Below are 21,284 nucleotides of genomic sequence, written 5' to 3' on the forward strand. Positions count from 1 at the left end.
TAATTAAGAGGAATAATTTGCGAACTTTTTTATATGGATCGTTAAAATTAGGTTCCCCGCTTCCTTTCTACGTATGTTTTGTCCCAGAAAAACGTCTGTGTAAAAAGTTGAATTTTTTTTTCAATAGATCGAAGGATGTCCTTGTCGTACACTGTTGCTCTCTTTGTCTAGCGTCATTAGACAAGGAGGGCACTAGCGTGCGATAAGGACAGACATATCTGTGCAGTAGACAAGGAGGGCGATAGCATTGGATAAGGATAGATATATCTGTGCGGTAAACAAGGAGAGCGACAGCGTTGGACAAGGACAGATACATATACGTGCGGCAGCAAGGAGAGCGATAGTGTGCGACAAGGACAGACTTATTCGCGCGGTAAACAAGGAGATCAACAGCGTGCGACAAGGACAGACATATTGCGCGGTAGATAAAGAGAGTAAAAACGTGTGACAAGGACAGACATATTCGCGTCGTAGACAAAGAGAGTGATAGTGTGACAAGGACAACGATATAAATTAGTTCCACCGTTGCACCGCTACGCGACGCTAGTATTTTAATGCCTGTAGCGGCTAACACATCCAGTCTTTCCTTAGTATACCATTTCCGAAGATACGAATATTACAAATCGTAAGTGGATGACGCTTAGCTACGGATCAAATGCGATCTTTAGGTTAAGCATACAGCGTGCGGAACATTTAGGATGGATGTTGTTTGTTGGCCCAAGCTAGAGGTTCCTAATAAACCGAGCGTCTGGGTTAGGGATCGCCGGCATCAGCCCTATTGATGAATCTGGAGGTGACTCTAAGACGAAATACATTCCACCTTCTATATCTTTTATAACCTTATATTGTGCATAAAATCATCCGCTACAGAAATTTCTCCTTTAGTACCATCTATTGACGAATTGCAAATTGTATATTTTCAGTTATATATAGCAGTATCTACGTACAAAAATGAAAAGTTCCATACAAGAGCAAAGAAAGAGCAGATCCTTCTCTCAGTAACCGACCCACTAGGTTTTGTTTGTTCTGCGTGACACTCTCAACCAATTCTTAAATTTAAGAATGGATTGGAAATAACCAACCAGACCCACATTCTTTTCGGGGAACTTCTCATCTCTGCACGACACGTGTTGATGCAAGTATAAGTCATCGTTTCGACTGTTGAGAAAATTGAGTTATTACAATTGAATTCGGTAAGAATATATTTAATTTTATACATATATAAAAATAATAATATATCAAATTTTACAATTTGTTTTGCTTTGGGGATTACGAGAGAAATGATTGTAATCATAGAAGATGAGAAACTAATTTTTTTTGTAGAAAGAATCATTTATGGTGATTCACTTGATTGCTATTTTATGTCTAAACGAGTTCAAATATGTTTCATTGCGTTTGTAGTGTTAATCAAGATTGTCACTAAAAGTATTGTTAAAGAATTCTATAAAATTAACAAGAAGTCACATATTTGAAACTATAATAGCATTTTAGAAATGCTTAAAAATTTTATTCCGAGTGCTATCAATATGAAAGTTAAAAAGCGTAAGATTAATAGAAATGATATTCTAATTAACGTCCAGTTATCTGAAAATTGTTTTATTCGCATTAAATTTAATACATTGTCTCTTGATGGCCGTCATCATCATTGCGTGTGGATCATAAATGTGAAATAATGCAAACAGCCTAGTTTCGTGATCTATCAAATGGACGCGTTCGTGTTTCTGTGAACCATGTTCGCCATGGCTCGCACATCGTTACTTCTCTAATACTCTAAATTAGAACCTCTCCTGCGCGTCTCTTGTAACTCGACCGAGAAGAAGGCATAAGGTTCCTCAAAGTCGTATCGAGCTTCGTCGGACCAGAACAGAGGCAGGCCAGGGTTCATTCAGCTCGGACTCGCTAAAAAGGATCGTCGATTCGATGCGATACGGAAGGGACAGAGGACTTTGCGGATGTCCAAGCGTTCGGAAATATCGGGGAATAAAGAGGCAAGAGCGGAACGAATCGCTTTAGTTGTAATGCGGATCACGGAGCATTATTTATTAATAGCAAAGCTGGCGTAGCCAGCGCAAGGGAGTGGCAGTGCCATGCTAAAGCGAGCGCGACAGCACCAGATCGTGGAACGGATCTTCGGATCTTTTCCCCCTTCCTCGGGACGTTTCCAACCTCCCTCCCTTCCTTCAACTCTTTCTCTTTCTCCTACGAATCATCTCTGTTTCCTATCGGTCTCCTTCTCTCTCGTCCGCGGTTACTCTCCCGTTCTTCGTCTTTTCTCTTAGTTAGTCTTGGTTCCTCTTTTTTCATTTGTAGCCTCTCTGTCCGACCGAAGGGCTCTTTCTCTCGGTCCCTCCATGTGTTCCTCGGTCTCTCTGTGTTTTTCTCCCTTCCCCCATCACGCCATGGCGCACCATTCGTCCGGCGTTGCTCAAGCTTTCTCTTTCCGCTTCTCTTCCTTCTTACTCTGTATTATGCTACCTTACCGGCTGGCTTGCTTTATCCATTGTCTCACTCTCGTGCTTTGCTTGGCAAGCATTGTCGCGCTCCTGCTCGCGAGACAGCACGCCGTTGTAGGAGAGTGGATGAACGCTTTGTCGGCGCCCGCGGCTGAGATCAAACGCGCCGACCGCTTCCTCCTTTTCCCCACGCCCGCCTCGGCACGACCGGCCCGTAATCCAACCGAGGCTCTCTCTTTCCTCTCTCTCGCTCTCCTTCCCCCTCGCGTCGCTCCTACCGTCGCTATCCAACCCCCCTATTCCACGATCCTCCCCTTCCGACGAATCCATCCAGTAAAGGTACCCATAAACGCTCAGTCCCGGGCTGTTCTGGCCTGATGAGAGAAAAATCTCTGACGGGTAGCAACCACACACGTTCAGTCCGGGTTTGTTGGTCGCTGATTACACATTCGCGGAAAAATAGGACGGGAAACCAACGATAACAGTTCCGCTTGAATGAACTACCACCATCCCTTGTTCTGACTAGGAACGCGTTGCCGCGTCTTATATACCCATAGCATGTAGTACTACTGGCTAATTTTCACGAAGGAGAGTGATGTTCTAAATCCTAGAAGATGCTCAGTCAGTCGGGGCATATATAAAATTGAACGAAATCTAAAACAAGATAAAATGATCAAATAACAAAACACTGTACTGATTCAGATATTACATAATTGACAATCAAATAAGTTGATATTACGATATATATGTACATATGTACGTACGTTGTTATAGATTCTTCACATACGAGTAGTATGACTAATTTAGTAATCTGAAGTCAACGTTGCGTTCAATTGATACTTTCTTTTTATCTCTCATTTCAATTTTATTCATCATTGTGCTTACTTTTGTATTTCAATGTTTAAATTTGCACAGTGTGGCCTGCTTACTTAGGAACTTAAAATCGATCATTTTGGCCCCGCTAGATATCTGGCTTCATAAAAACAATTATTTATATAGTTACATTTACAGTTGCATGAACATTTAATTGTTCGCAAATACAAACACATGTTCAAAATTTATCTTCAAGCGTACGATAGATTTAGCGTTAAAAGCAAATGATTCTTCTTAGTTAATATACTTATCATCAATTTTGCTTCAATCTTCAGTTATTTCAATACGTGCGATGAAACACGTTTATTGTTACAAAGTCTTTGGTTTAAGCTTTTAAGAACGCATTCCTACATTTGGATCTCTTTCAAATTAGACATCTGTCAGACACGAGGAACATGCAACGAAACCGATGTCAGAGTTGCCTGTGTTTCTCGACACCGGCGTTGCTGCTTGCTTGCTTACCGCCGTGACTGCTGCTGTTGCTTCTGATGCTCGCGGCAAAACTGTATTATAGCCTTTCCTGTCGTATTCTGTCGTACGACGTCCTCCTTTGCCGACCTCCGTATACCTTCCACGATACCTTGCGATAAATACTCGCGCCGCTTTTTTTACGCGTTACTGCCTAATTAGCGTAATTATAAGATCCGGTCGTGGACCCTCCTCCCTCTTTTATTCCTTCCTTTCTCTTCTTCATCTTCTCCCTTCCTGTTTTTCTTCGGATAGTCGGAGAGAGATGAATTGATCGTTTCCGAAACGATTTTAAAGTTCAAATGGCAGTTTTGTCGGACTCTCTCAAAGTGAAGCTCTTTATCTCGAATAATCGCTGAAACAATGATGCTTTGCTTTTATTTTGTTTTCTATTTTCTTAATTTTTAATACTTGCATTTTCGAATTTGAACGAACATTTAAAATGAAATGATGCAATGTCGGAACAAATCGTTTGAATTATAAGAAATTTTTATCATTCAGATTTCCTGAATAGAGTTTCTACTTGAAGAAAAATTGAGAATGTGCCAGATTTCGTTAACTATGACAATTTAATAATTAAAAAGACCGAGTTGGAAAACGATTTGTTCTAAGTGTCGATGTTTAATTATTGTGTAGCGTAACAGAAAAATTCCCGCGTGTATTTCAGTATGTCGCCTAACATTTTAATTCACGCGTACTTCCCCTTGCACATCGAGTGTCAAGTGATGCGATGATAATGACCTTGCCGTGATACATTTCGCGATATTTTTATAACGGTAGAGAACTCTATTGGAAAATTCAAATCAACAATCTAACATCACCTTGCGAGAACGATTACGGAAAATACAGATTGATAACGAGTGCATTCGTTGTTTGCCATCATTTACCGCATTGATAATTTTGTAGGAGAAGCAAATACCGTGAATGATATGCTCAATCATAAAAGACGGTCGAGATTGTTATCTTTGACGTTTGAGAGACAAAGACTATAAACTGGATTTAAATGTCGTTTGACGTATCGTTTGAGTATAGAGATAACACGGTATGGTAGCACTGCGAGAAGCTGATAATAAATAGTATTTATATTATTCACTTTGGATCGGTTTTCAATGAATTTTTCAAAATGATTAAAAAAATACCTAGAACAGCATCTAAAGTTGCCTGGATTCCCTGTTTATATTTCACACCTTACAGAAAAGCACTTTGACGAAATATCCCACTTTTCTCGCTATCCTATTCTCTTTACTACTAGCAACTCCCGATGGAGTGATGTGTAACAGAATTTATGTTCTCGGATCGAACGGGCAGTTCAATACGTCGATGACCGTGTCGAAGAATGCATGACGTTTCCTATTCACCGCCGCGAGTGGGCAATTTTCTTTAATAGCGATGCAACAGCATTTTACCCAGCGTGGCATGTATGTAAGTACACGCGGCTATTCGCACATAACATTACATAATAACGTAAACCAAAACGGACGCTAGGCCGAACGACAGATTCGAATGGGCACGAGACCATGCAAAAGCTGGCTGGTGTCGCGTTCGCAAAGGAGCAATCGTCTCTCTCTCTTTCTCTCTCTCTTTCTCTCTTTCCAGACGATAGGAAGACAGTTCACTGAAAACAGTTTATTATTAATAGATATGCCTTGGTTTCCCGAGCGAGTTGTCAGCTTTATTTCGAGGTTAGTCTGTACTGAGTTTTTGAACTGTACGTTTTATTCTCCTTGCTGCGTGGTCCTCCCTCCCTCTAACCCAGGTCCAACCATTCCTTCCTCAGCCCCTGCTGAGCGGTTGTCGTTTTCCTTTTGCCTCCTCCCCTCTACTCTTCTCTTAAAAACGAGACTCGCCACCGACTTTCCGACAAAGGAATAAAGAAAAGAAACAACTAGCCACGCTACGCGGTTAAGGATGGCACGGCAAACCGTAGCACAGCGCAGCACAGCACGGCATAGCGTGGCATGGTGGGTAGAGACTTTCCGTACAGGGAGAGCAAGGGGGTACTTGCCAACCCATTGGCGCAGCTACCCGGGGCGCCAAATGTTTTCGTCTTCCTGATTTATTATCATGACGACTTTGACACTTCTAATTCTTTGCTAACGTCGTTTCTCTGCTCACGCGAGCAAATTTTAATTTCGTCGCTTGTATCACGGGTGTCGCTGTTTTTCATTAACGAAATGCAATCGAAATATATATCGACAGTTCAAAACGAATGACAGAAGAGTTAAAATGTTTTACGTTCTTTGTTACTGATTCATTTTGATCTAAAAAAAAAAGGGTTGTATAATGTAGTAATTAGCGTAATTGTTGCAGATTAGTGAATTACGGAAATGTGGAATATTAATTGAATAATATCTTTGACGAAGAGTTACGCTAACGAGAGACTGAAGGAAAGGCTGACGCCTAGGTCTTGTGTATACATGACAAAGTACTTTCGGTAAAGTTCATTCATTAAATTATCAAAGGTGACGCCTATGTTTCTTCTGAAACACCGCTAGGAGATAATAGCGTGCGGGTACAGTCTCTCCAAAAAGAGTATTTCTCATTTATCCCACTACACTGCTATATTTATGCGCTTTAACCTTGAATAATTGGAAAATAAATGATTAAATATTTAGGAATTAATACTCTTTAAAATTATACTCAACTTTGGAAATGGTGCGAGCGATCTCATCGAGCCAAATCATTTCTCTGCACGTATAGAGATATTATGTATTAAAACTCAAGATTATTATTGAAAATTACGAAATATGTAAGAAAATCATCAAAAATATAATTTTATCCAAACCATTTTAATTTATACTTTGGTCGTTACTGATAATTCGACGAATGTTTTTAGATCATTAACGATATTAGTGGTGAATGGAAGATATTAGTCGATAAATATTCTACTACAAAATAGCACTGAAATATGAAGAATAATTATGATTATCTCTCTGGTGGACAGAAGATTAAAGCGCGGACAAGTAAAAAACGAAGATAACCCTAAACCATTATTCATTGGTTGAAGTTTGCCGCGACAGAAGGTACGGTAGTCGGTTGTGCGTCATCTCGATGAATTACGGAATTCCAGCGATGATACTGACGACACGATAATCTCGCCCGCAGGAACGATTATCTGACGTCAGATTCTTTTTTCTTTTTTTTTAAGATGAATCCCATTTTCCCGAATCCCTTGGAACACGACTTTCCGTGGAAGTGAATCGGGGCAACGTCCGCGCGCGATCACCGCACGTAAAAATCCGGGGAAGGTTCGTGGCCGCGATAATCTAAATCCTTAGAAGGCCTCTCCGATTCCCTTTTTACTCGTGGCATTCGACGTCGCGGCGTCGACATTTAGTGTCGTCGTAGACCACGTTGAACCATCATCGGCTTCCTTCAAAACCCCACCAGCCGTGCGAAGCTATCCTTCTTCGCCGCTCTCATAGACCTTCGCTGGACAAAAAGGAAAGAGAAAATGCGCAGGAGAAAAGGAAAGTATACGCGCGGTTGGTACGACAAAACGAGTACGACGGCGAAAAGGGAGAAGGAAGGGAAAGGGAGACAGAGATAGAGAGCAGGATGGTGATAGAGACGAGGAAGACGGAGAGAATATAGACGACAGGATAGGAAACGTAGAAAAGCATGAACGGTTGGGGCAGGAGGGATCGAAGAGGAGGAGAGACAGAGAAAGACGAAGCTACGAGAACAAGAAAGAAATGGACGGTAAAAGAGACGATATTTGGTATGGTTAGACGGAGAAGAAGAAGAAAAAGGAGGCGAACTCGAAGGAGCAACGGAGAGGAAATGATGAAAAAGTTGTAGAGGGAGGGAGGTGAAAGAGAGACGGACAGAAGAGCGTGAATCGGAGGTTTCAAGCCGCGCCTCCTACCTTCAGGGCCCATGTATCCACGGCTCGGCACTGTTGACGACGCAGCGCCCTATGGAAGGGGAAAGGGAATTACGGGGAACGTGGTTTAGGCAAGAACGATCGTCCGTAGTCGTAGTCGGGCCACGAGTCGAGTGATGTCGTCTGACCGATCTCTCTCGTCGCGACCGCGTTTCTTCCTCTTTCGACGCTTTTACCTGGATTAAATTCGGCGCCGAGTGTTGTTCGTTTCGCAGTTACCCGGCTGCGTGTGCGTAACTAAGTCAGTGATCGGAGAACGAGCATGCGAGAACGAACGTTTCTCCTTCGGAAAGCACGATAAACGAAAAGTAGAAGCAAAAAAAGAAAGAAAAAACACAAGAGACAACTGGATCGCCCGACCAAGTCGCAATCCAGCTTCGAATACTACGTCAACCCTCGAGAACACGTGTCGTTTGCCCGGTGTATCGTCGCACACGTCGATCATCGTGCGATCAGCCGACATCGGGCTCGATTATTATCAGAAAGGTATGAAGTTCGCGAGAGTGTGTTTGTTTTCCAGTTTCTAGCAGTGTTGCACGGCGAACCGTGCACAGGAGAAATCGGGCACGACGAGAGAACGACGAATGATTGCCAGGTGAAAATAACATCGTGCTCTTAACGTCGGATACGGCGATTGTGGTGTGACATACGGCTGCTGCTGCGAGAAGGAGGAGAAACGGGAAGAAAATTTAGTTATACAGTTGAGAATCCGGGAAGAGAGAAATAAGAGCAAAGTGGCGGAACAAGAAGCCTGAAAGGAAAGTGTGCGCAGCGTTTGTGGATTCATGAGGGTCTCATGGCTACTGGATTCGTAAAGTGGTGGCGGGCAAGGTTCCTCGCTGGCTATAGACCCTTTTCTGGTAAGCCACTCTCTTTCTGTTTCTCTCCGTCGATTCTATCCATCTGTCTTTGTCTGCTTGATCCCTTCGGTTTTTCTTCCTTCGTCATTTCCTTGTCATATGCGCACGTCGAGGTATCGATGTTCGTCGAATTCGCGATGCACGGATAGATCGGGATACACCGTATACGGATTTATCCGGTCAGTCCGGTTGTAGGCGTGATATTTTGTTCGGCTTGTTGTAAGCCGCGCGGAGCGTGTTCCTCGATGATGCTACTGCAGTATGACAGAAGTGGATCCCACGTGGTGTTACGTCATACTTGCGTTTTTCTTACTCGTTGATCTACAATTACGTTCTGCTAAAAATTCTTTCTGTCACGCGGTCATTGGTCTTTTATTTCTTGAATAATTTGTAGAGGCCTTGAATATTTTCTTATGTTACGACATGATGATATATTTTTATTGTTTTTAAACAATATTTACATATTTTATGTAAATCTACCGTATCAATTTTTATCTAGACAACATATTGTTACACATATGTAACATTTATGCAACATTATAGATATATAACTAAATCTTAGTTGAACATATTATTTATTTGTAAATTGTATAATAATAATAATATTTGGCTGTATTATCTTTAGTTTTAAAAGGAGCAGATAGCAAAAATTAAATGGTGTTTTAAATACACATTTATCGTTTTAAGTTTCATATGTGTAAAATATTGTGTGAAGACAAATATTTGAATAATTGATATCGATTACGGCATTCCATCAGCAAATAACTATTTTATCGTTATATGGTAACGATTTTTCAATAAACTAAAAAAGACATTCAATATATACAGATGCTACAAGAAATGACATAGACATTTTATAAAAGTAAATAAACAGCAAGATATGTAGTGAATAGATATGTAATGAAAATATGCATTCGTGAATTGTTTTAATATTTTTTAACTATAATATTTAAAAAAAAAAGATAAAAAATCTAAAAACCATGTAATTTCTGGTAGTTCGAAAAGTTTCAATGCAAGAAGGATAATAGTTTCTTAGTTGTATGCGGAATACTTAACACATTGCTAGATTATAATTTTTAATATTGGTAAACATATTTTCTTGAAACAAACATAACAGTTTCCACTTGAAGACAAACATCTACTGTAAGAGGGAGGATAAAAATAATACGCGCTTCTAGTTAGGCGTGCTCCAGAATTCGAAAAATGTTAATTGATAGCAACTCGTTCGTAGATCTTGCAAATGCATCGTACAAAAGCGAAAATGGCATCAATTAAAGAAAAAGAAAATATTCCAATAAAAGTTAGATATTCCATGACGTTCGACAGACTATTAAAAATTTATCATTTTATTCGTCAAAAATATACAATGCAAAATATGTGTTTTTATTTCAAACATACGCATATTACTAAATAATCCATGAATTCGCTAATGTATTTGTCACAAAGCAAATTTGAAAAAGCTATAGAAGCTGGCTAATTAAAAACTGTCGTATAAAAAATGGAAAAAAAGAGAGAGGGAAATGAAAGAAAGAATAAACTAGCACAATGTTTTTTTTCTTCTTTACGTCGTCTATTGCGTGGTCAGAAAGAGAAACTGGTTGAAAATTGTGGAACAATTCGGAACGGCGAATCCCGCCTTTGAAGCTCTGGCTTCTCTTACCGACGTTCTTTATAGGTGTTTTTTTCGTGCGTCGTGGGGCAAAATTTTCATACGAGTGGAGGAGCGAAGGGGCAAAGAGTAGGGAAAGCTGTTGCGTCGGCAAATGATAAAAGTTACGAGCCAAGCAAACAGAAAGGGGTGATTTACAAAGAAGAAAGCAGAAGCCGTTTGTGTCCCGCTCCCTCGTTGCTTTTCATTCAAGAGGGCGCAAAAGAGGTACGGTACACACGGCATAAACACACGCGTGCACTCGCGCGCTCTCTCATACTGTGTACGTATGTATGTATATAGGTACAACAGAGACTACGGACTACACATGTAGCACACGTACGAGGGGGAGGGTCGCGCGTCAAGGGTGGAGTTTAATTATCGAGACCTTGCGAGTTCGTTACATACATTAGTCCGGTGGTTAGATAAAAGACGTTCGTGGCTATTCTCTATTCCTTTGATATCAAAGCAAAGATTCTCTCTCTGTTCTCTCTTTCTGCCCCCACTCCCCCTCCACCATCTCATCTACCGTCTCTGCTTTACTCTCCATCTCGGTTTCCTCTTGTTCTTCCTGTGTTTCCTCCTCTTCTCGCTGTTTCGCTCTCTTTCGCTCTCTTACCACTCTTTGTCTCCCTTTTTTCTCCCCCGGTGCGCTCAATGTCTTGGGTCTTTAACGCTCACCCCACGAAAAAGTTACGGGCGTAATTACCACACGGCAGGTATCATTATACGCCGTATGTGCGTTCGTTTCTTTATGCAGATACGATTATCCCGCTTTTTCTTCCCCTTTTCGTCTTTTTTTCTAATTTTCGTCTTTTTTGTCTCCTTCGTTTCTTTTTTTCTTTTTCCTGTTTTTAATCTCTGTCCTACGTCCGGCCTTCTCTCTCTATCTCTCTTTTTCTTTTCAGTTGCCTCATTCTCCTCCTTTCTGCGTGCGTGTGCAAGCGTTTTCTCGCTGCTTTTTTCCCTCCTTTTCATCTTTTTTTCCGCCCGTTGTTGGTCTTGAGTAATTGAAATTAGCGGCCGGCTTCGTTTATTACGCGTTTCGTATCGCTAATTATCGTTGCTCCGCGGTCCCTTTGATGCCAACGTTTTTAAGTATATATTTTACTGGAATCACGCTGCACAGGCTTAATGATGTATCGCGCGAATTAAGATAAAAGCGGAGCCTCCTCGAGACCGAAGAGGAGACGTTCGAGCATCGTAGAAGGGAAACGTGTAACCGGTGGCCAAAGCACTTGAAACATTCTCCGACTATGTATGTACTCGAAACTCGAGCTGCCGCCGAACTCGTTTTATCGAACCCTGATTATTAAACATTCCCTTAATATTTTGGTCGATTGCTCAGTCAGCTTGAAACAAAATTCCAGTAATTCAAATAATTCTGATATTTAATGACATCACTTGCTCGGTCTTACCGAACATAATGAGGGTCAAAATGTGATGCGACAAATAAATTCATCGAGCCAGGGACAATAAACTCCTGTCTTGTAACTTTTTCTACGTCAGGGACCTCCCGCGACCGTATTTCATATTTCAAACTGACATTTCCGTATTGTAGTCATATTTGACTCTTAATTCCAAGGCTCGATGAGTTTCTTTATCGCATTGGTCCCCACCATAAACAGGACACTAATAAACCGGCAGGACACGGAAGATAGAATCGTTAGCAATTGTCAAATTTACTTCTTGGAACTGACCCTGAAAATGTTTGGAAAAGTCCACCTTTCCGATCACAGGATCGGAAAGGAAACAAAGAGGGCTCGGATATATAAAAGCCGACTCCGAAACAAAATATAACAGTCTTATTCTNCAATATCACAAATCAAACTTTACTTTGAACTAGCTGCACTTCATTAACGTTGAAGGCAGCGAGCCACCGATCGGCTCGTACGTCAAAGAAAAGAAAATACGTAGAACTAGATCGGCACGCTACATCACTTAAATAAAAGTATTGTTCTCTGGTTTGTTTATCAATTGTTTATTGAATGTAGTGATAATTAATATGAAAACAATTTTAAAATACTAGGGAGGATTTGTAGAAAATTTATAAATATGTTCCCGGAAAGAATAGATATAATATAAAATGAAATTGACAAAAATAATAAGTTAACTTTCTATGCGTTTTTTATAAAAAGAAGAAGAAATTCTTTTTTCAATATTTATCCCAGCATTCGATAGATAGAAAATTCCTAGATACAGGAAATTCTTTCAACAGAATTGTCTCTACGTGTGTGGCAAGGACCGTTAGATAAAATCTTTGCTTTCTTTCCTAAGAATCTTCACCGTGTAGGTGGCGAAGAGGTCGTTTCAAATTTATTGGCCGCTATCACACTTTTATACTGATTCTGTCGTTAAAATCTTATCATTGTACATTTAACACATCTTCAAAGCAAGTAACAAGTTTGCTTAAAATTATCTCTGTGAAAAATTATTGTCAAACTAACTGTTATTAAAATTTCAATGAGGTTGCATGCATGTTTTCTCTATCTTGGAATGTTTAATTGAATTTTTATTTTATTCGAAACCCGTTATCTCAGTTTTCTCATTATCACTTTGTCATAAAACTTTCGATGACAATTGTAGTTTATTTCACAGTTAATGTATAATTTATTCCGCGTAAACATCCCGTCAATGAACAACGCGTCTTCTGTGATGATATTTCAAACTTCATCTTACTAAATTTAAAAAGCCGGTGCTGCGTTGCATCATGGCGAGCGTGTCGTATCTCATAGATGTTCATTTATGCACAGTAGTTGCGTAAAGGTATCTTTTCAACGTTTCATTTCGTAGGATGCTTTTACACAGGCGTCTAGGTAACGGTAAACGACGGCGTAATGCAGACACATTAAAGATACATCACACTTCCTTCAGCGAGTGTGCAAAACGTTTCTGAAATAAACGCTGAAAATGGATGTGTTCTCCCCGTCCCTTTCGCTGGAACTTTCGTTAATTCGTTCGCTCGCTCGCTCGTTCATTCGCTGGCTCGCACCGCGCAAATAATTTCGGTCGAGCAATAGACCGAATGCATTAAAGATAATTGCGCTTTTATGCACGGAATCCAGTCTCTCTGTAATTATGAAACAGCAGCCCTCTTTGATCTGTAATTTACGCGTTTAAACGTACTCGCATCCATCAATTTTTAGACACGCTTCCGCCGATTAAAATTTTTCTTGTTCATTATATTTTGCGCGATTTTTCAAGCCCTCCTTTAACGACGTTTCATTATTTCTATCTTTTGTTTTTTCTTATTATTATTTTTTCTCTAATAATAATGTTAAGCGCGTATGGGAAATATTTGAGGATTTGAATTGGTACGAGGAAAACGTGATCGTGAGAGATTAGTTTGGTGATCTGTTGTATTTATTTCTGGTGATTCAAAGTTACATCCCCTTCAAAATAGTCCAAAAATACTTCCTACACTCCGTAACTTAAGTACCGAGTGGCACTCAGAAACTGACTATAAATATAGGCTTTACCGTGGAATATGTTACTTTGATACCTTTGAGATTTTGACTTTTGTTTACGAGCAATGCCGCCGCTCGACCGTAGATAACAGTTTCATTCCCTTTGATGAGAACTTTGAGAAATCTGAAACAAGATCATGGGGAGAAATATGTACAACGTAGCCTAGTCCCGCGTTCTGATACGATTACAATAATTAAGCTTTGTTTTCGCAGAATCTAAATTTTTTTTCGAATCCATTACGTATGTGGATTATCTTTCAATAATTATACGTTATCATATAGTCGATTATTTTCTCAACTTAAGTTAAATTATGTCTTAGTTTCAATTTGACGTAGCGATGAAAAATCGACACAGCGAACAGAATTGTATAGTTTACTCTCACTAGAGAACGTGTGATCTCCATTCATTGTTGTTGAAATAATGAATGCGTAATCTCTATTCATTATTGTTGAAAATGTAATGATCGTTCGGTCACAGTTGGTAATACAGAAGCCAGTGACTCGGAGGAACTCCTTGGCGGTGTCTCGGCACCTCATAGCGGTTCACCACCGGAATCCCAGCCAATTCTATTAGAAACAGAGACACCGCAGATCGCGGTCGACGCTTCTACCAGTCCTACGCCGGCCACCGGAAATGACGAGCAGCCGAGCGCTAGCACAACGAAGCAACTTAGTTTTGAAGTATGTATTATTGAACTTCCTTCCTTGTTGGAAAAGGAACAGTAGAATACACGTGCTTGTGAATTTATCATGTTGCGCCTTATTTTGAAATTTCAAAAATCTTGCTCCAAATTGAACTATCAAGATTCGCAAGATTTGATGTAACTGATACTGCACTTGTGTGTCGTGTATTAATTTAAAATTTCGTTTTCGCAGTAAGATGGATTTTGTTTCGAAAAATCTTTGGATTTTAATCAACGTTTGATCTTTTGTTGTTTCACACACACACACACACACACACACACACACACACACACACACACACACACACACAAAAGAAATAGTAGATTTTCAGAAAGAGCTCGAGTTATTTAAAAAAAAAGGCTTAATTTATTTTACAACGTAATCCAAATTGTGAATGTGCAGTTAAAGATAAAGTATTACATATTCCAAGTAATAAAATATTTCATTTCTCCCTACATGAATTTTATTCCCTTCCAAGTCGATGAATCTTACTTATAAGATACTTGGCCCGATTGTAGGAATTCGAATGCGACGTTTCGGTAGCGGAGGGCGACCGGAGACGGCAAGAATTCTCGTTTACCCTGTACGACTTCGACGGCCACGGGAAGATAACAAAGGACGACATAGCCGGCCTGGTTACTACCATTTACGATACCCTGGGCGCTTCTATCCAGGTACCTCCGTGCGGCAGTAAGACGATTAAGGTGAAATTGACTGTGTCGCCAGATCAAAGAGCCAGCCAGACGCGATCGGCTGGTGGCTGTTTGAACGCGTCCTCGCAGCCGGCTGCTGCCGCGAGTTTTTCCGGAAATTCGTCCTGCTGCCATTTGAAGCACGCGTCCTGCAACAATGCCGGGGCCCACACCGGCGCACACGGTTTACGTAGAGTTCCTAGAAGGAGAAGGGTGCCACGACACCATTGCCAGGTAAGATTGATGCCCCTGCGAGAGGCGAGGATTCGAGACTCGGGGGGGTTTTTATGGAGCTGCGTCTCTTCTTTCGTAACCCGACAATTCTAGAAGCTAGAGGTGGATTTATCATTTCTGCCTTTCGAGATTTATCGCTCGCGGGGAGGAGGACTATCCTTTCTGAGTCTTCTTTTTTATTCATTTTTTCCCTCCTTTTTTTTTTTTATTTTTTATTGATGTTGGACAGATGTAACACAGGGGTTCTTGCGGATTAGCTTCTTATTGTGTTGCGGTGTTCGAACTCTCAGAACTGAATGAAATAGGTACGCGTCGTTGTTTGGTAGTTATTTGTCTCTTGGAATGTAAAGGAAGAATCGTAGTACAAAGGAATATGTTCATATTTTAATATTAAAAAATGTGAAAAATAGAGTGAGAAATTGTATATTTTTATATCTAAATAATATTACACATATATTTTGTAAGTGAAAATATTCTGTTTTTATTTGTTATTCTAGAACGAAGAGAAGGAGGTAGATACTCACAGCGAGGATGACGGTGAAAATGCGCGAACGAATCGAATAAAGCAGGAGGAATTACGCAGAAGGGTTGGACCCGTGCCTCATTTACCATCACCCTATTCCAATAGCTCCGAGGGTGATATTAGCGATGACAGTGATATTTCTCCCACAGTTTCCCCCTTGACGCCTCTTCTTACGCCTAATCAGCGAAAACGTAGTGGTGCTCTGCAAAGGCAACAGCTCTTGGAAATTATTCAGGCGAACATGGAAAAGAATAATCTCAGTTTTCATACGTCGAGGTATGTCTTTCATGTTCAACCGCATGGAAAATCGCGTGACGCGCACCCTTTTGAAGCAGTGGGATGATAGCGTACTTAAATACATATTTCAAGTAGAGATTCCAGACGAAAGTTATTTCATTGCAACAGTTTCATTCATATTTTCTAAGGCGATGAATGATAAATGATAATTAAACGAATCGTTGTTTGGCATAAAAATGTGAATTTACTGTTCATTTAAGTAATGATAAAAATATGATAACATGTCGAATTAGGAAACGGCATCAGAACGAGCAGCTGCGCATTCCATCTCATACTCCACACGTCGAACCTTCGCCTCACTACACTACTCAAGACTGTCGTTCACCACCGGAATCTCGGCCCACGACAACAGCCTATCATAAGCCTACTCGGGAAAAGCCTCAGGGTTTCACATTCTCCAAGATACCTGCGAAACATAGGGGGAATCTGAGGAAGATGCGAACGCAATACGGACTTCAGAGGAATAACGTTACGATGCAACCGCCACGTGCATACGTTCAACCTCAAGTCTTACCGAAGACCGTAATCAACCCAAACGTCTACGCAGACCAACAAACCGCTCCACCAGCTAATACAAATCGTAATGGCGGCAATTTAATATCGAACAATCAGTACCCTGTCAATCAAACTCCGAGCAACAATCATAACGTTCAGCGTAATGGGACGCAATTCGGTCAAACACCGCAACAATGTGGCAAGTCGGCCAAAAAGCATCAATTGAAACATGCAACGAGGGAACAGGATCAAGCCAGAGCTATGGTCCAAGTCGTGCGCTGGTTGGAGCGGGAATTTTCACAGAATGCAAGTTCCGGTAGGAAGCACGTTCACGAACACATTCATCATCATTACCATCATTACCACACAGAGGCACTTGTTTGATTCTTTTTCGTGAGCAAATGTAACGAAATGTTTTGACGATTTTGCGTTAATCCTCGAGCGATAGGATGAAGACTGCGAGTGATGCGCGTTGTTACGTCAAAGATTTTTGTCTGTTGTTAGTTGTCAGAAAGTGTCTGTCAATTAATTTTGTATTGGGATCAAATATTGAAAATTTATAATCATGTTCTATTGCATCCTGTTTATATATTTCAATATATATTGGTATAGATTTTGTGTCATTAGTTCATGGAGTCCGGATTTAGTAATTCATTCTACAATTTGAGGATTAATGTACTAACAAATATCTAAAGGTAAAGCATAAAATGAACCTTTGGTGATCTATTCCTATGCTTTGTTATACTTGTCGATATAGCGATTTCTACATTTTTATTAATTTGAATTTATCGAGATATTCTAATGTAAATTATGAAGATCACTGCCATGTTTCGTTCTATCATCACAGTTCAAACATAGTCAATCAATAACGAATCAAAACACATTTTTAAAAACAGCTTTGAATCATCAAAAATGTCGATTAAGTAATATATCGAGAAATTTTATTCTCGAGATATATAATGTGTTTATATTTTAATTATTTATCGTATAGAATGATTCTTCCTCATTTACGTTTTCGATTTCTAGGATAAACAAAAGTATCAGTCTCAATTTGTAATAATATTACAAGTGAATGAAGAGAATCTAAGATGATACCAATGATCTATTACTATACCGAAGTGCTTATTACAAAGGTTGTTATTTCTGAAATTTTTACGGTTTACAGTGTAATTTAATGTTACTGTAATGCTCGACATTTATATTCATACGTATACATGACAATGATTCGTTTCTGTACATAATTGTTTGTAAAATAATGAACTTCTTCGACAATTTATGACAATTTTTTACAGATGTTTTTATACAACATTTTTTTTTTAATCGATTTAGAAATTATTAGAAGGAAGATGTTTTTCATTTTCTTTCAGACTCTAATCACATAATCATAAAATCACAAATTTCCTCATTTTCATTTTTATTTTAATTCGATGAATATACAAAATGCTCTGATTATTATAGGAATTATTTTACAACAATCTACTAAATCTATTTATAATAAATACAAAACAGTATTAGTGTGTAACAATAACGTATCCACTATACAGAATAAAATTGCCTAGAGAATCAGAATATAAATTAAATTTTTTAAAACTGTATACGTATGCAAAATAGAAAATCATGAAAACTGAAAATGTTTTAACATAGTGTCAAATAAACACGGAAATAACTCTAAGGGTCGATATACCCGGTATCGACAAGAGACAAAGTACTTTTTGACTAGAATTTTCTTGTTAAAGGTGAAAATCTCAAGAAAAGTGTCTCTTGATTTTATCTTGAATGCTAAGCATTTTAAAATAACTTCCCTTGGACATTGTCCTTGGAATAATTCGTAATTCAGCGAAATGTATTTATTTAATTGAACTCCGAAATAAACAAACTGTAGATAAATATTTAGTCAAATTGTCGGGAATATTGACTGTATGCATGGTCGCGTATGTACGTGACTGTAAAAGTTTTGATACAACTTTTCTTATTCAGCAGATATATATTTATGAAAAATTATTCATTTTATAAATCAATTAATTTTCATAAATTTAACTTTACTCAGAAAAATAATTTCGAATAAGGGGAAGAAAAATGTCTAAAGGAATGAAATTTCTTTGTTCAAAACATATAGAACACAACTCCTATAAAATGTATTAAAGCATTTGCAGTCATTTAATATCTTCCTTAATTTTCTATTCAGCGTTGTAATTTTTGCGAAGACTCTAGTTCAAAGTTATTTTCGTAATAATTATATCGCAAATCAATGGTGCTTCTATATTCCAACGAATACAATAATACCCCGTAATAGCGTTAATCATTATTTCTCATTGTATTTATACAATATTTCTCGACAATACAAGAAAGTATTAAGATAATGTAACTATAAGAAACAATTGTGAAATTAAAAATTCTGTACTCTGTGTTTTTAAGTCTTATCTCAATTTTGAAATTTACAAACAATGAACTCATATACAAGATATACGATTACAAAAAATTATTGTTAAAACAAGATTTAATTTTTCTTTTAAAATTAATTTTTATTAAAGAAGAAAAAGGTTGTATATTTTTAACGCGAAATAACTCATTATCAAAAGTTTAATTAAAACATAGAATTATTGAAGTAATTATGACTGATGTAATAAATGTAATCCAGCGTATATTATGAGCGATAAAAATAATGTCAAGTATTATTATTATATGTATCTTTTGAGAGACATAATATTGGACACAGATAAAGTTTTTATAAAAAAAAAAAAAAAAAATAAGTAAAAAGCTAAAAGCTAAAAAAAATGGACTTATTAAGAGTGCCTTGTCATATCTCTGTTACTATGCAAGTATTAAATATTGAATCTCAATTTACAAAAACACTTCCTTGAATTTCAATGAATCGATTTCACAGCTACAATAATTTTCACTTCAGCGATATGTTACTAAGCTACGTATTTTTTTATATTATTTGGAAATGCATGATGCTTAGTGCTAAATAATTAAAATTGTTGCGAATATTTTTCTATCGAAGTACTCAAGGAAAAGAGGATTATAATTATAATATTTATTAATTATGGTAGATATTACTAACAATACGATTAAGCTACGACGATAATTGTTACTTTGTATATTTATAAGTCTTGGATAATGCTGCTGTCCAGTGACATATAATTTTATATCGATCTTGTAGATATTTTGTGTAATGTATTTTTTATTGATATTTATTGAAAACACATTTTGATACATCGTCGGAATTCATGTTGGAATTCCTTCTCTACAGTGTTTCATAAAGCAGACCAATAAAATCTCGACATTATTTTCACTTCTCAACCTTGCACTTTTCTACCTTAATATTTTTCTATCCTTATTGTATCGTAAAAAAGTTTCTGAAAATCAATTAAAATCGTGGAATGATAGAATGACAGAAATATATTGCTTTGCGAATGAATTTCATAAGTAACGCCAATTTTCGTTTAGTATCCTCAACTAAAACTAGAGGGCGACTATACTTTTAAATTCTGTCATAAGTACAGCTTGTAGTCAGCAAATAAACAAGTGAGAAAAATATGACAATGGACGCACGTAGACGAGACAGGGAGCAAATTGGGTTATGTGGTGTTGACAGAATTTGGGGAAAATCACCAACGCGAATCGAAGAGTAAGAAATTATAACATTTCTCTTTAATTATCATGTCATTACTATTTGATATTTTTTATTCATATTAACGTAGAAGTATACGTCTTTTATAATCATATTTTATTTATTCATTCTTATAAATTGTACAATCATGTTAAATGTTATTTTCTATTTAATATAGTTCTGACGAAGATGAGGAAATTAACAGATACCAAAGTAGCATTATACCAAAAGACAGAAAGAGGAAACAAGAGATGAAGAAAAAAGTATGAAAACTATTTTTATTGCAACATTATTTTTGACAGTCTTTTCTCATGTATTGTTACAAATATATTTCATCATTATTTTAGAAAAGTAAGAAGGTAAAGAAGGAAAAGAAATCCAAGAAGGAAAAAAAGAAGAAGCGCAAAAAGAAAAAGAAAAAATCAGAAAGTAGCTCTGATAGTGAACCTGAAGAACTAGAATGGGTAGAAAAGAATGGAGAGAATGACAGAGCGAAGGTTAAGAAAGGATCAAGTTCAGATGAAAGTGGAGACGAAGTAGTAGGACCAGTTCAAAAACCACATGTGACATTATCTGCTAAAGATTTTGGCAAGGCTCTTTTGCCTGGTGAAGGTGCTGCTATGGCTGCATATGTTGCAGAAGGAAAACGTATACCGAGAAGAGGTGAAATTGGGTTAACTTCAGAAGAAATTGCTGCATATGAATCTGTTGGTTATGTTATGAGTGGTAGCAGGTATTCTTTGAAATATAACTATAGTAAAGTATGGTGAAATACAAATTTGTTTAAAAATAAATATAATTTTTTTTTCCTCAGACATCGACGAATGGAAGCTGTTCGTATTCGCAAGGAGAACCAGATTTATTCTGCTGATGAAAAACGAGCATTGGCTATGTTTAGTAAAGAAGAACGACAGAAGAGAGAAAATCTTATTTTAGGACAGTTCAGAGAGATGGTTAATCAAAAGTTAGCACAAGAACAGAAGAAAAAATAATATAATTATTTCATATTTAAAGATAATTTCCACCTTGTTTGATGTAACAGAACTTGTATATAAGAACTTTGAATGCATTATGAGATATTTCCATTAAAA

General features: G+C 38.0%; 2 protein-coding genes and 1 long non-coding RNA gene across 6 annotated transcripts; 2 read left to right on the forward strand and 1 right to left on the reverse strand.

Annotated features, from left to right (window-relative positions):
- The first annotated feature begins 43 nt into the window (after nucleotides 1-43).
- On the forward strand, nucleotides 44-20,449 carry LOC122537749 (protein naked cuticle). Of its 3 annotated transcripts, XM_043671208.1 has the most exons (8): nucleotides 44-1,193; nucleotides 6,105-6,228; nucleotides 6,631-8,540; nucleotides 14,134-14,336; nucleotides 14,858-15,265; nucleotides 15,763-16,064; nucleotides 16,319-20,211; nucleotides 20,372-20,449. In XM_043671208.1, exons 3-7 carry the CDS (start codon nucleotides 8,477-8,479, stop codon nucleotides 16,962-16,964), a joined length of 1,623 nt encoding a protein of 540 aa, XP_043527143.1. In that variant the 5' UTR covers nucleotides 44-1,193; nucleotides 6,105-6,228; nucleotides 6,631-8,476; the 3' UTR covers nucleotides 16,965-20,211; nucleotides 20,372-20,449. The 3 variants fall into 3 exon arrangements, with proteins under 3 accessions (XP_043527143.1, XP_043527145.1, XP_043527144.1); XM_043671210.1 differs by lacking the exons at nucleotides 44-1,193; nucleotides 6,105-6,228 and adding an exon at nucleotides 6,529-6,543; XM_043671209.1 differs by lacking the exons at nucleotides 44-1,193; nucleotides 6,105-6,228 and having other exon boundaries at nucleotides 6,631-6,817; nucleotides 6,943-8,540.
- On the reverse strand, nucleotides 1,581-6,043 carry LOC122537752. Of its 2 annotated transcripts, none has more exons than XR_006308683.1 (4): nucleotides 5,507-6,043; nucleotides 4,934-5,409; nucleotides 3,193-4,149; nucleotides 1,581-3,107 (listed from the first exon to the last, which is right to left on the reverse strand). It is a non-coding gene; the product is annotated as an uncharacterized LOC122537752 (long non-coding RNA). The 2 variants fall into 2 exon arrangements; XR_006308682.1 differs by having other exon boundaries at nucleotides 3,218-4,149; nucleotides 5,507-6,041.
- On the forward strand, nucleotides 20,126-21,185 carry LOC122537747 (NKAP family protein CG6066). Its single transcript, XM_043671202.1, has 5 exons — nucleotides 20,126-20,211; nucleotides 20,372-20,456; nucleotides 20,541-20,544; nucleotides 20,653-20,926; nucleotides 21,008-21,185. The coding sequence occupies exons 1-5, from the start codon at nucleotides 20,126-20,128 to the stop codon at nucleotides 21,183-21,185; spliced, it is 627 nt and encodes a 208-aa protein (XP_043527137.1).
- The last annotated feature ends 99 nt before the right edge of the window (nucleotides 21,186-21,284 follow it).

The sequence above is a fragment of the Frieseomelitta varia genome, unplaced genomic scaffold (genome assembly GCF_011392965.1).
Source record: "Frieseomelitta varia isolate USP_RPSP 00005682 unplaced genomic scaffold, Fvar_1.2 scaffold_928, whole genome shotgun sequence".
NCBI lineage: Eukaryota > Metazoa > Arthropoda > Insecta > Hymenoptera > Apidae > Frieseomelitta > Frieseomelitta varia.

Excerpts from the sequence above, each read along its gene's own strand:
- LOC122537749 (XM_043671208.1), top strand. The coding sequence starts at position 8,477 with ATGGCTACTGGATTCGTAAAGTGGTGGCGGGCAAGGTTCCTCGCTGGC. Across the intron at positions 8,541-14,133 it reads TGGCTATAGACCCTTTTCTG|TTGGTAATACAGAAGCCAGT; the intron begins GTAAGCCACTCT and ends GTTCGGTCACAG. Across the intron at positions 14,337-14,857 it reads CGAAGCAACTTAGTTTTGAA|GAATTCGAATGCGACGTTTC; the intron begins GTATGTATTATT and ends GCCCGATTGTAG.
- LOC122537747 (XM_043671202.1), top strand. The coding sequence starts at position 20,126 with ATGGACGCACGTAGACGAGACAGGGAGCAAATTGGGTTATGTGGTGTT. Across the intron at positions 20,212-20,371 it reads TCACCAACGCGAATCGAAGA|TTCTGACGAAGATGAGGAAA; the intron begins GTAAGAAATTAT and ends TATTTAATATAG. Across the intron at positions 20,927-21,007 it reads TATGTTATGAGTGGTAGCAG|ACATCGACGAATGGAAGCTG; the intron begins GTATTCTTTGAA and ends TTTTTTCCTCAG.